At 35.2% G+C, this 12,736-nt stretch overlaps 2 protein-coding genes across 2 annotated transcripts; one reads left to right on the forward strand and one right to left on the reverse strand.

Annotated features, from left to right (window-relative positions):
• Positions 1–5,703: 5,703 nt before the first annotated feature.
• LOC104247371 (peptidyl-prolyl cis-trans isomerase CYP18-2) lies at positions 5,704–10,196 on the forward strand. Its single transcript, XM_009803362.2, has 6 exons — positions 5,704–5,850; positions 5,965–6,060; positions 6,147–6,208; positions 7,666–7,799; positions 9,358–9,442; positions 9,769–10,196. Exons 1-6 carry the CDS (start codon positions 5,779–5,781, stop codon positions 9,812–9,814), a joined length of 495 nt encoding a protein of 164 aa, XP_009801664.1. The 5' UTR covers positions 5,704–5,778; the 3' UTR covers positions 9,815–10,196.
• Positions 10,197–11,034: 838 nt separating this feature from the next.
• LOC104247370 (21 kDa protein-like) lies at positions 11,035–11,721 on the reverse strand. Its single transcript, XM_009803361.2, has one exon. The coding sequence runs from the start codon at positions 11,719–11,721 to the stop codon at positions 11,035–11,037; it is 687 nt and encodes a 228-aa protein (XP_009801663.1).
• Between the last annotated feature and the right edge of the window lie 1,015 nt (positions 11,722–12,736).

Raw genomic sequence — 12,736 nt, forward strand, 5'->3', positions numbered from 1 at the left:
ACTAAGGAAAATAGTATATACCCCCCTAGGTATTCCTTACACTAACATATCCTATAGACAAGTTCTGATCAATTGGTGGAGCAGAAAATGTTTAAATCCTGTCTCAACTATGATTGCTAAACGTTTACCAACTGTGGCTTCTTGGGAAATATGGAGGTCGAGATGCAATGCAAAATACAATACTGAAAGGACTACTATTAAGAGATCCTTGTCCTTAATAGCCTTCACTATTTCTCATCTAGTGATGGCTCAATTTAGTAGCGTACATTTGAATACAACTTGGGATAACATATCTCAATTACTTGGAAACACTATTTTGTTCAAGATGTCACACCTCCTTTCTTACCTACACCCCCGGAAGGCGTATAAAGGAGTTTTTCCAACTTAAAGTGACAATCGAAACGAGATTATTTATTAAAAATTCAGAGTCGCCACTTGGGATAATTTATGGTGTCTCAAGTCACCGGTTTAAATCCCGAATCGAGGAAAAGATTGACTCTATTTTACAGTCCGCGAACACAGAAATCCGGGTAAGGATTCTGTTAACCCGAGAGAAGGTGTTAGGCATTCCCGAGTTCCGTGGTTCTAGCACGGTCGCTCAACTATTGTATTTGGCCTATTTAGTTGATTTTAATACATGTTTTATCCTATGGTTCAATTTTAACTTTATAACCGCTTTTATTTAATAATTATTTTTTTAGGAAAAAGATTCAAAGTCATCTAAAACATGTCTTGAACCACGTCACATAAATGCACCCGCGGTTCATGACATATTTTATCTAACGTTGTTTGAGATTTGGATTTGGGTCACATAAATGCACACCTGAGTTTAGGAAATTAAGTATCACAACTACATCACGGAAACCGTACCCGTAGCTATGATAATTTTATTATTAATCACACCTAAAACAACTACGCACTTTGTAATTATTTCATAAACTAGTTTTGAGATTTGTTGTAAGGTCATGTAGTATGGCAAAGGAACTGTTGGAGTTGAGATTCCAGTTATTTTCATATGGACTAAATCTTTGATACATGTAATTTTAAACCCCAAAGCTTTGAGACGATTTTAATTCGTTGGCGTATGGGAAATTTATTTGACACCCATGTCATCGAATTATCAATATTTGGCAGAACAGAACATAAGACAATTAAAAATTCCAATACAGATTTCTACAGGCTAACGTCAAAAGAGATTAGCACTTTGCAGCATGACATGCTTCATTTAAACACACACAATTCCCTTTAAATCTAATTAGCCCTCATGACCTAGACATACAACTTCGCTGGCCAACACATTTTGCTTTAACATGTTTCAATTCATTCCTCAAAAGCAGTAAGTATATTAGGTGACATTAGCACAAAAACACTAGAGAAGTTAACTGCAAAGTTCTGAAAAAGGAAACAAAAAGACGCTATAACCTAAGGCAAAGTAAATACGCCAAAAGATAATATTCTATTTAATTCTACATATAACATCAGATTTATAGAACTAATTAGCATGCACTAAAGAGTTAAAAAAGAACTTTCAAACAGATTTACAACTTTAGCACATTTAACCCCACATAATAACAAGAGTATCATCTAAATTAAACTCACGCGAACATAATCTCGGTAAACATCATGGAAACAAACAACAAAAATATTGAAAGAGGGAAAGAAAAACCTTGTATTAAATGAAGTTGAAGTTAAAAAAAACTTACATTTATACGGGCCAAACAAACGCAAAGACCACAGCTAAAACACTCGACAAATAGATCTTAGGACAGCTAGCTAAACAGTGAATCTCACCAATGAAATCCGAACTGGAGACCTCGTCGTGAACCTCAACGAGATCAATTAAGAACTTTGCTGCTAATGGAACTTCAAACCGAAATCGATGACTCGAACGGACTCAAATCGAACTCATTGATGATCTACGTTCTTGTGCTATATTTTCGGTGTTTGGAGGTGTGGTTAACACTGAGATTTGGGGCTGTTTTTAACAGTATTTGCAGATATTTTTGTGAGAGTTTCAGGTGGTCTTTGGGGTGTTTTACAGCTGGTGTGTGGAGGAGAAGGAGATAGGATGGGTTGGAGAAGAAGAGCAATTGAGAGGCTGCTCTCTTAGCTATTTTTTTTGTTCTTAAGGTGTGTCCATGTGAGGGGTGCGGCTGGGAGCTTCAATGGAGTTTTTTCTTGTGAAAAAGAAGATGGTCTCCTCCTTTGTTTTTGTGCTAAAGGATTGTGTGGTCCAAAATTATGAAAAATCATTGCTGAACCTTGGTGCAGGGATCTTTACTCTATTTTTTGTATCTTTTTGGAGAAAGAGACGAACAATCTGATGGGGGAAGGGGTCCTTCTAAAACGGTGGATGGTTTTTTAAGTGTCCCCCTCTATTTAGGCATTAGGTACTATTATACATGAGTAGTGATAGTAGTGATTAGGTTAGGGGTATAAGCCTAGGAATTATGGGCTTGGAAATTATGGGTTAGGTCCAAAATTAGACTTAAAAATGGGTTGCTCGAACCCAAGTTTTATTCTTTCCCCGCGAACGAGACTAAAAATACGATCTCATTTATTAATTAATCCTACTTAAGTAAAAGAACTATTAAAATAAGACTGACCATTAAAACAAAACTATTTTTGGTATTTTTCAAGACTAAAAAAAATGACTACAAAACATTAATGAACCTATTTTTTTGTAATTTTTGTTTTCTTGTAATAAAATAAAGTAAAAGAGTAAAAATGAGTTGAAATAGCTATGGCCTAAATTAAATATTTACGTACTAAAATATGAAAAATCTTGGGGAGGGTCAAAAATCATATATCTACACAAGAAAACCTCCCTAGTGAACTAGATAAAACCTGCAGCTAGTTATGTGAAAATCAACTCTGATGGAAGTTGCAAATATGACATTTGTGGAGGGGAAGTAGTGATTAGGAACAATGATGGCCACCTAATTTGCGCATACACCCTCCCTTTGGGGCCTGGAACGAGTAACTCGGCAGAAGCACAAGTTCTTTTATTTGGTATTAATTGGTGCATTACTAACATGTTGAATCATTATATAGCTGAAAATGATGCAAAATTGTTAGTAGACTGTGTGAATGGATTCTACAAAAGGCCTTGGCGAATATCTCAGTAAGTAGAAGAATTAAGAAGATATAAAGAACAATATGGGTTTCTCTTGACACACTGCTTCAGGGAAGCTAACCATGCTGCTGACAGGATGGCAGCCTTGAGCTATAATTTCTCTCAAAATCAAATCTTTCAGAACTTTACGTCCCTTCCAAGTCACATTAGAGGGATCCTTAATGTTGATAGATGGAATCTGCCTAATTTTCGTATATCGAACAAAAAAAAGACTGACATTGTTTATGATCCGCCGTGATTGAAAGTAGTGTGTCTGGCTGTAATCCGTAAACACTTCCTTTGTATAAAAAGATAGATTTGTCTATCTTTCAACCTTTTCCTAGGGAGTTGATAGGTTTTTGGCTTCTCCCTCAACCCAGTGTAATATGTTGTTGAAGATGAATAAAATGCCTATTTGTCGTTAAAAAAAAAGGAATTTTTTTCGTTCCTATACAATATTTGAAACTTATTTTCCAAAATTATTCTAATTTTGTATATTATCCGCCTTAAACAAGGATTGCTTACAAATTATATACATTCCACCTTAAAAGACTCCAAATACATTATTAGTACCTTCGGTCAAGAGATTTAATTACAACCCTTTTCTTTTTTTTCTCTCCTCTCTCCGGATCGAACTTATATTTAGGGATTTTTGTTTGATAATTGTTTCAAAATACATTCGTCAAAGCCATGAGATACCGCAGAAGTTGTCATCTTTCTTTTCTTGGGTTTTTTTCTTCTTTATTTTGCTGGTGGATTTAATAATGGAATAGGATTTCTACGGTCATTAATGTGTTGTAGCAATATAATTATTTTTCTTTGCTAATAGTCCAGATAGGAAAGTACTATCAACACCAATAGTTGATAGGTCACCACGTATCGATACACCGGAGAAAAAAATCATCTCATCAACGAGTAAGAATCAATGACTAAGAAAAATGCAGTAAGCCAAAAAGAGTAAAATTACTGACGAGATTTATGCTGACTACTTGCCATAAAACCTTTTGTTTGTTTTGTGAAAGTCTCGGTCAAGTGGCAGTGCAACAGATTAAAATGGTTAAAAATGAAAGAACACATCTGAAGAAATAGTCAGCGACTAGCTGGAAAACTCGAAACTTGAAGTTCTTGAGTAAACATTGCGTTATGCTATAGCTAGTGTATTTTAAAGACTTGAAATTTTCGGACAACCAGAAGAAGATAATGAAAGTAGGCGACGAAAAACTTACATCGAATGTTGCAGCTGAACAAAATTTAGTATTTTCTCTGACTTCATAGAAGATAAAATTAATTGAGAAAAAAATAATATATGGTACATCAACATACAAATTAAAAATAAATTTCGTACAAATTTAGTGCAAATTTGAATATCTACAATAACATACATAGTAAAAACAAATTTCATACAACTAACTATATATTATACAACTTATTTACAACTTATCTATACCTTTAATACATTATTTCTACCCAGTTAAATACAACTACAATATCATACAACTTAAATATAATTTTTATACAATATGTCTTCTGTATATATTTTGTATCTGATTTGTATATATTTTATCTGTGGTGTGTGCTTATTCCTCTTTAAAATTCTAATCAAAACTTACTCTCTTAATACAATTTTGATACATATCAACAACTTTATGTAAAAAGATAGCATTGATAACTTAAATGTAAATTTTATACAATGATTCATATATTATACAACTATTTTTAACTTTCATACAAGATTCAAATAAAAAAATATATATAACTACAACAGAATACAATTTACATACAATTATAATACAACTCTACTACAATTTCATAAGTATATTTATGTCATGTATTCTTCTTCTTCTTCTTCTTTCAATTCTTTCAATCTGAAATTCATATAAAATCAAGTCTAATCTTCACCAAAACACCATCAAAATTGAGATATAAACTCCAAACAATATTTCTAATTGTTTACAACAACACCCAATCCAAATAAATAATGATATTTGAAAACCCAAATTCTATTTCAAAGTTTCAAACTTTTTAATGACTGTCAATGGTAAAGCGTCAAACACCTCAATACTTATTGATTGACAGTTTTAATTTGAACACCAATTGTGCAACATCAAAGGAAATTGCTAAGTTATAACGATTGAAATCCATTGATGAATTCCATTAAAACTATATACAACAAGAAATCATAAAAATTAGAGAACATCAAATGAAGAAAATTTAGGGAAAAAAGAAAGAAGGAGAGAAGAGAGACGAAGAGAGAAGAGAGAGATAGAGAGACACAGATGGAGAGAGAGTATGTGCAAGTATAAAGGGATAAGGAAATAACTGATTCTTTATTTAATTCATAATATAAAGGAATACTCATTTAAAACTTTTTTGTATATAATTGGTAAATATGATCATATAATTAAGTTGAAACTTTAGTAGGGAAGATAATAAAGTTTTAAATAGTGTATAATAAGGTAAAAATCCAAAAATAAATAAATTTTAAAACGCCGTTCTAAAATTAATTCGACCCAAATTCAAGCCCGAGAAAAATTAGATCCGCTATTCGACCCGGTACTAGACCTCTATATAGTGCAGACGCCATTGGTCCAGAACGCCAAAAATCAACTTTCTTCTCAACAGCAGCAGCCCCTGAACACTGAATACTCAGCTCTGAAGCCTCGATGTGGCCGAGTGCAGAAGGAGGGCCTCCAGAGGTCACTCTAGAAACTTCCATGGGTTCTTTTACACTTGAGGTACTCCTCCTCTTCTTCTTCTTCTTCTTCTTCTTAGTTGAGTATTTTGCAGTTGGGTTTTCTTTTTGGGATTAATGAGGATAAAAGTTTCAAATTTGATTATTTTATTTATAGATGTATTACAAGCATGCGCCAAGAACGTGTCGGAATTTCATAGAGCTTGCTCGAAGAGGGTACTATGATAATGTCAAGTTTCATAGAATTATCAAGGTTCTTTTTTTGCTCTCATCTCTTTTCGATTGTTGCTAATTTTAAGTGATTTATGTGTTTATATTGTTTTTTGATTTTGTGTATAGGATTTTATTGTTCAAGGTGGAGATCCAACTGGTACTGGAAGAGGTGGAGAATCTATTTACGGGTATGTAAAGGCCTAAGAGCCCGTTTGGCTTAGCTGATTTAGAGTAGCTGATAAGGCTGAAAAGCACTTTTAAGTGTTGAAGCTGATTTAAAAAATAAGCATTTACGTGTTTGGATAAAAGTGCTGAAATTAATAATAAGCAGCCGAATAACTGGCTATACAAAGAGTTTTGTTTTAAAAAAAGTATTTTAGGGATAGAATAGTAAATATTTTGGTCAAACCTAAAGTTCTTATAAACTGAAATTTGGGAGACCAACTTATAGCTTTTGGCTTATTTTTGACTTATAAGCACTTTTAATTTTACCAAACACGTAGATAAGCCAAAAAGTGCTTATAAGCCAGTTTGACCTGCTTATAAGATTAGCCAAATACCTTCAAGTGTTGTTAATAATGTAAAATATGTATATCAATTATTTCAAATTTGAGTTTGATTTCCAGTGTGAGTAGGAGAAAGCTAAGTAGCACGAGATAACTACTTCTTGCCGGAGAGTAAGTTACAATGAAACCAATTTAGGGGAACCAATCTAGTTAGTTCTGGAGACCCCTTGGCCTATTTAAAAGACATCAACAAGTAATGAAGGTCTCTCATCCAAGGTGGTGTGGCCTAGTGGTAAATGCAGTTGGATGATAATATCAGGTCGCAGGTTCAAATTCTGATAGAGGCAAAAAATTACTAGGTGATTTTTTCTCATCTGCCTAAGCAGTTGTGGAGCCAAGATTTTCACTGCGTGGATTCAAACAATAAAAAAGGTAAATAAACGAAAAAGTCAAGGGATTCAACATATAGTGTATGTACAACCAAGAGGCAAGAGTCAACAATCATTTGATTCTTCAACTTCAGAAGGGTGACCTTTTAGTAATGCCAAGGGTTAAGTCCTTTCAATAAAGTCAAAGAACCATGACCTTAAATAACCGAATGAATGACTAAGGAGACGAGATGAATTTCTCACGATTTAGGAGTAGCCTTTTATCCCTTATTTCATTTTGGTGCATTCGTGAGGTCCCTTTATGTATAGAAGGTTGGGCTTTCATTTGTAGAAAGCCATATCATTTTGTAGGCTTTCTACTTTTTGGTATACCTGTTATATACGGGGCATTGTTTGCCCAAACATTAATAAACTTTTATTACTTGATTAAAAAAACTTAGGAGAAGAGAATAGCTTAGTAGATCTAAAAACATCGGTTCAAGGTTGCTCTAAACATACATATATTTTTCTACCACATGCTTTAGCTGTAGTCTTTCTGCTTCTAGTTTGTTATCTCCAGTGCCTTCGAAAAAGATACATCATTAACGAGGAATTGATGGTGAAGAGTTGATTGGGGCATCTAATAGTAGAGTCATTTGCTGTTGTATCATTTATGGACATGCTAAAACCTGTCTGTCATACATCGTGAAGAAGGAGATCATCTTTTTACATAATTGGCCTTTGAGTAACTTAAGGAAGTCAACCTCGCAGTGCGAAGTTTGATGATGAGATAAACCAACAGTTAAAGCATACAGGAGCAGGTATCATATCCATGGCTAATGCTGGGCCGAATACAAATGGAAGTCAATTCTTCATCACCTTGGCACCTGCACAATCACTTGATGGTAAGTACACATCCAGCTTGTTTTCCGTCAATTTGTGTGAATAGGCTTTTTGTTGTTGAATCGGCTGGATGTCCTGTAGTACACATGGCTGATTTATTTTTCGGCTGCTCCCTTAACAACCTTTTTTTTTGATGAAGTAATTGGTTCCATTGCTGGCATCAGGAAGATGCATAAATTACAAAAGAGTGTAGCAGTTGTTAGCGCCTTACAAATGTTTATACTAGTACTAGGGAGCTAACAAAATTAAAAAAACTATCAGGGGAGTCTATAGGGGATAGATAAGCCCATACATGAGGCATCTAGCCTTGAGTTTGTGGGGAGAAGTTGATACTTGATACTCCATCAAAACACCTACTGATTCTCTCATTCCAAATGCTCCAAAAAATAGTTGCAGGTATCATCTTCCATACTTTCCTAATGGTGCTATCAACTTTCCAGTAACTCCAAGACTCAAAAGCATCCCTGATATTATGTGGCATGACCCCTTAACATCCCTGATATTATGTAGTACACATGGCTGATTTATTTTTCGGCTGCTCCCTTAACAACCTTTTTCTCTTTGTACCTCAAAGAAGTGGAACTATAGCTTTTGATTGAACTTGAAGCTGTAAGGAACCGTTTAAATGGTGAAAAAAAGGAGCTTCAAAATTCAGATGAATCCCGGGTCTGTCAACATGTTTGAGCTAAGTTCATGGATGAATATCCATATACTTGAGGAGGCTCCTCTATGATGAGATGCTGGGCAATCTCTTTTAGCTTTTATTGAGACAGGATAATCAATTCATACCAAACCAAGCTGGAGGAACTAGGAAGAAATATTCATTCTTCTTTCCTAGATGATGTGTAAAAATTCATGAGCTACCCTATTAAGACTTCCTTAAAATATTAGGTACATAAAGCCACGATCAATTCTTGCGAGCGTTCTCATTTTTCAGTTAGACAACTAAATTAGGTTCTGCATATTTCAGGATATAATATTTGTGCCCTGAAAGCCATGCTTTTGAGTGCCATATACAAATTGGCTTGATCCATTATTTTCGGCTTTGGGTTTCTGGTGCAAGGGATCTAAAATGATAAGTACCATATTAGAGCACTGATATAGTATTTTGTTTTTTATGAAATTACTCCCCTAGAAGAGCTAGCCAACCCCAATTATATTTGGGATTGAGGCATGGCTGATTGACTCTTTTAGAGTTGCTTATACCTTTTTGATTAGGAGGGGTGCTTATACCTTCTCTATATCAGGAAGGATAGTAGTTCACTTTTCTCTTTTTCCTTATGTAATTTCAATTATTTTCAATTGCATTTATCTCCAAGGCCATCTTAGTCATGACTTAAGTTGCACTGTGAAATTATAGAGAATATTCTTAAGACATTGGTTTATGCTGAATGTAGTTCTCCACCCCAGCTCTGTTGATATGTCCTTCTAGTTGCAATTAGTATTAGCATGGCGAATACAGTTTCCATCTCTTCTTTGTTTGTAGTCTGTTCTTATCTCGCATTGATAGCTGTTTAAGTGCACTATTAGCTGATGAAGTTTTCATTCATGTGATGTTAGGGAAACATACCATTTTTGGAAGAGTTTGTCGGGGAATGGAAATTATCAAGAGACTTGGCAGTGTTCAAACTGATAATACTGACAGGTATTGTGCTTTCCTATCATATACTTTACATTAGCATGCGAACAAATGTCATGCCTACAGAAAACATCAAAAATCAAGGTCATATTTGTTTAGAGAATGTAATTTGCAAAAGAACGATAGTTTTATGGTCAGCTTGTCCTTGCCGCAGAAAAGGATAAGAATGTGTTTCTGTTATATGTTTGAAATGCATGTCATGCATCAGAAAAAACCTCATTTGTGCATTTGAAGTTTGTTAGTCGGTTAGTCCTCTCTTTAATCATACTATTGAGTATGAAAGCTCTAATTCAGGTTTCGTTTACTTACTCTTCCATTGAATACGAATGCAGACCAATCCATGATGTGAGGATACTGAGGACTACAGTTAAAGATTGATGTTCGGCTACTTCAAAGCGGTTGTTACCATTCGCTAGAGCATCCAAGAAGGTGTTGTGTCCAGTGTTGTCAGTTGACATCACAGCCAAGACACATGCTACCTTCGGCTTTTGATTCTGCTTTCGAAGTTATAGAAACTGATCTAGTCCTGTATGTGGGGATGTGGATTTTAATTTTCTGCAACTAAACCAAAATAATGATACTTGAGAATTAAAATTGCTTGAGTAGCCAAAGCAAAACAGTAGTGTTTCACGGTTTGTAATCCTACTCTAGTAAAAGGGAAAAAGCCCGTAAGGTTCCTCTTGCTATTTTGGTAACATTGGGACCCTTTTTAACTATCATTTTGATATCAAGAAGACACCTCCGTTAACTTCCATTCAAATCAGTTAAAGTGGAGGGCAGAAGAGTAGTTGGATTTTACTTACTGTGGCTAATTATGCACTAAGCAGTAAGCATACATCATTTTATTTTACATTAAATATTACTGTTATTTTTGTTTAACTCGTGCATATTTTGTAGTTCCTTTTGTCCCAGTAACATGCATTTTCTCGATCTGATATGAAACAAGTTTGGCCACAATTCTATTTCTTTTGGTCAGACCCAACATTCTACTACAAAAGAACAAATAAATGAGAGAAATCAGAAATAACATAATATGGAACACTATAATATGTTCTTAGTTTCCAATTTAGCGGTTAGATTAGGGGCAAAATCAACCTATTTTAAGTGATTCTCCCAACCCACTTATTTTAAAGATAAATAGTAACTCATCCAACCAAGCAGATGAGTCAAAACTCATTTTGACATTCAACCAACTTGGTTGAGTCAAAACTCATTTTTTAATTTGATCCGCTTTGACTCAACCAAGTTTGACCAAACCACTCATTTTCTACCTGTTGGTTGCATGAATAATTGTCAATTCTAAAACACAAAACAGAGAAAAGATTCAGACACAAAATTTGAGTTTATACAGGATCATAGAAAGGAAGAAAAGATTAAAACTTAGAACTAGAACACTTCGTTAGAGTGGAGGCCCACAAAACCAAAAGGATCCATACACAATCACTCCATGCATCAACTCTTTGTTGTTTTTCTCCCACTTTACTAGTACAAATATGATAACACTAATATCTTCACACTTTTGCCAATAATGCAACCTAAACTTCTCAACAACTAACGTGGTCAATAATAATATATGTTTCAACTCAACCGTTCATCTGTCATGGAGTTGATATCTTATTGGCAAAATTGTTTACCAAAGCCAAAGCGTTGCTAGTCACCTCCTTCACCTTCCCTGCACGATCACAGACATCCAATTTCAATGGCTCGTCATCAGTAACATCCTCAAATCCATCGGTGCAAGTGTCTTCATTAGTTAAGGCTGCACTCATCCATGTCTGAACGTTACTCATCTGAAACCTCAACGACTCGCCGGAGCCACCAAGCTTACGCATCTGACTCAATGAATCACGTATTTGATCGATGGTGTCACCGAAAACCGAGAAGCAATCATGGAGCGCAGCTACAACTCGTGGTTGCGCTCCATAGTCAGCTTCGCGTGATAGGTTGGACAAGAAAGCTGCCATGCGCTTGGCTTTGGCTAGGGTTACTCCGACGGCTACACGAGCTAGTCGAGCAGGGTCTTGTTGTACTGCAGTGGCATAGTGATTAAGTGAATGGTAGCAGGTGGCAGGATACATGGTGGTTTTACAACTCGAGCGAATATAGTCTGTGTCAGCAGAGACATATCCAGGATTTAAAGGTTGAGGAGCGGCAGCATCAGGAACGGTGGCAACTGATGAAAACGTGGTAGGGTCAAGGAGAGCAAACGACGGGACAAGGCGGAGGTGGAGGAGAACGGCGGCGAAAAGGATGCAGAAGAGGGAAAGAGGATGTGAGGTTTTCATGGTTTATTGTATTTAGCTTTTTTTCGAACATGCAGTACTTAAAGCATTATGAAGAGTCCTTTGAACTCATGTTTTTTTTAGGTAAAATGACATTTCAGTCCTAAGAACCATATACTATAACATGTTGTCATGATTTCTATAGTTGAAAAGAATATTCATGTTCCTTTAATTCAGGAAGTACTGAACGTTGCAAATTATTTGACCTCTCACAACACAAAAACGATCCACTAAGAATTGAACCTTATTTTTCATTTATTAAAAACTGTTTGTTTTTATGTTTTGATGGTAAGCAAGAGGGGTTGCTAAGCAACCCCACTTCCAATCGAGAGGTTGTGAGTTCGAGTCTCCCCAAGAGCAAGGTGGGATGTTCTTGGAGGGAAGGATGTCGGGGGTATATTTGGAAACAGTCTTTCTACCCTAGGGTAGAGGTAAGGTCTGCGTACAGACTACCCTCTCCAGACCCCACTTAGTGAGATTATACTGGGTTGTTTGTTGTTGTTGTTGTTGTTGTTGTTGTTGTTGTTGTTGTTATTGTTTGTTTGTTTGTTTGTTTTTATGTTTTATTTAGATCTCCCTCCTTATATGTTCTCTTGAACGTTTCTATTACCCACTATTTGTTTAATGACCTTTTTATCACATTCTTTATTTTTTTCATATAATTATTTAAGACCATATTCTACTATTCAAAAGTATCCCAACTCCCTCATTTTTTTGGGGTGGGTTTTGGGGGGGGGGGGGGGAGTATTAAGGTAAGACAGAGAGTCAATTGCTAATCCTCATCTAAACATAGATCATAGCATTCCATTCGCTTTTAATTTCTCATTGCCTCCTACAAATATCATGCTTTAACTTTTAGATCCTTAGGGCTAATTGTGACACTCAAAATGGTAAGGTAAAAACAGAGGCGGAACCAAGATTTGAAACAAATAGATTCGGAATTATATTTATTTTAAGTTATTAAATTCTAAATTAGTAATTTATAAATATAAAATTTGGACCAAAACTATTGAGTTTA

Source organism: Nicotiana sylvestris, chromosome 7 (genome assembly GCF_000393655.2).
Source record: "Nicotiana sylvestris chromosome 7, ASM39365v2, whole genome shotgun sequence".
In the NCBI taxonomy this organism is placed as follows: Eukaryota; Viridiplantae; Streptophyta; class Magnoliopsida; order Solanales; family Solanaceae; genus Nicotiana; species Nicotiana sylvestris.

Coding starts and splice junctions, on each gene's coding strand:
- LOC104247371 (XM_009803362.2), top strand. CDS start 5,779: ATGTGGCCGAGTGCAGAAGGAGGGCCTCCAGAGGTCACTCTAGAAACT. Junction 5,851..5,964: donor TGGGTTCTTTTACACTTGAG/GTACTCCTCCTC, acceptor TTTTATTTATAG/ATGTATTACAAGCATGCGCC. Junction 7,800..9,357: donor ACCTGCACAATCACTTGATG/GTAAGTACACAT, acceptor ATGTGATGTTAG/GGAAACATACCATTTTTGGA.
- LOC104247370 (XM_009803361.2), bottom strand. CDS start 11,721: ATGAAAACCTCACATCCTCTTTCCCTCTTCTGCATCCTTTTCGCCGCC.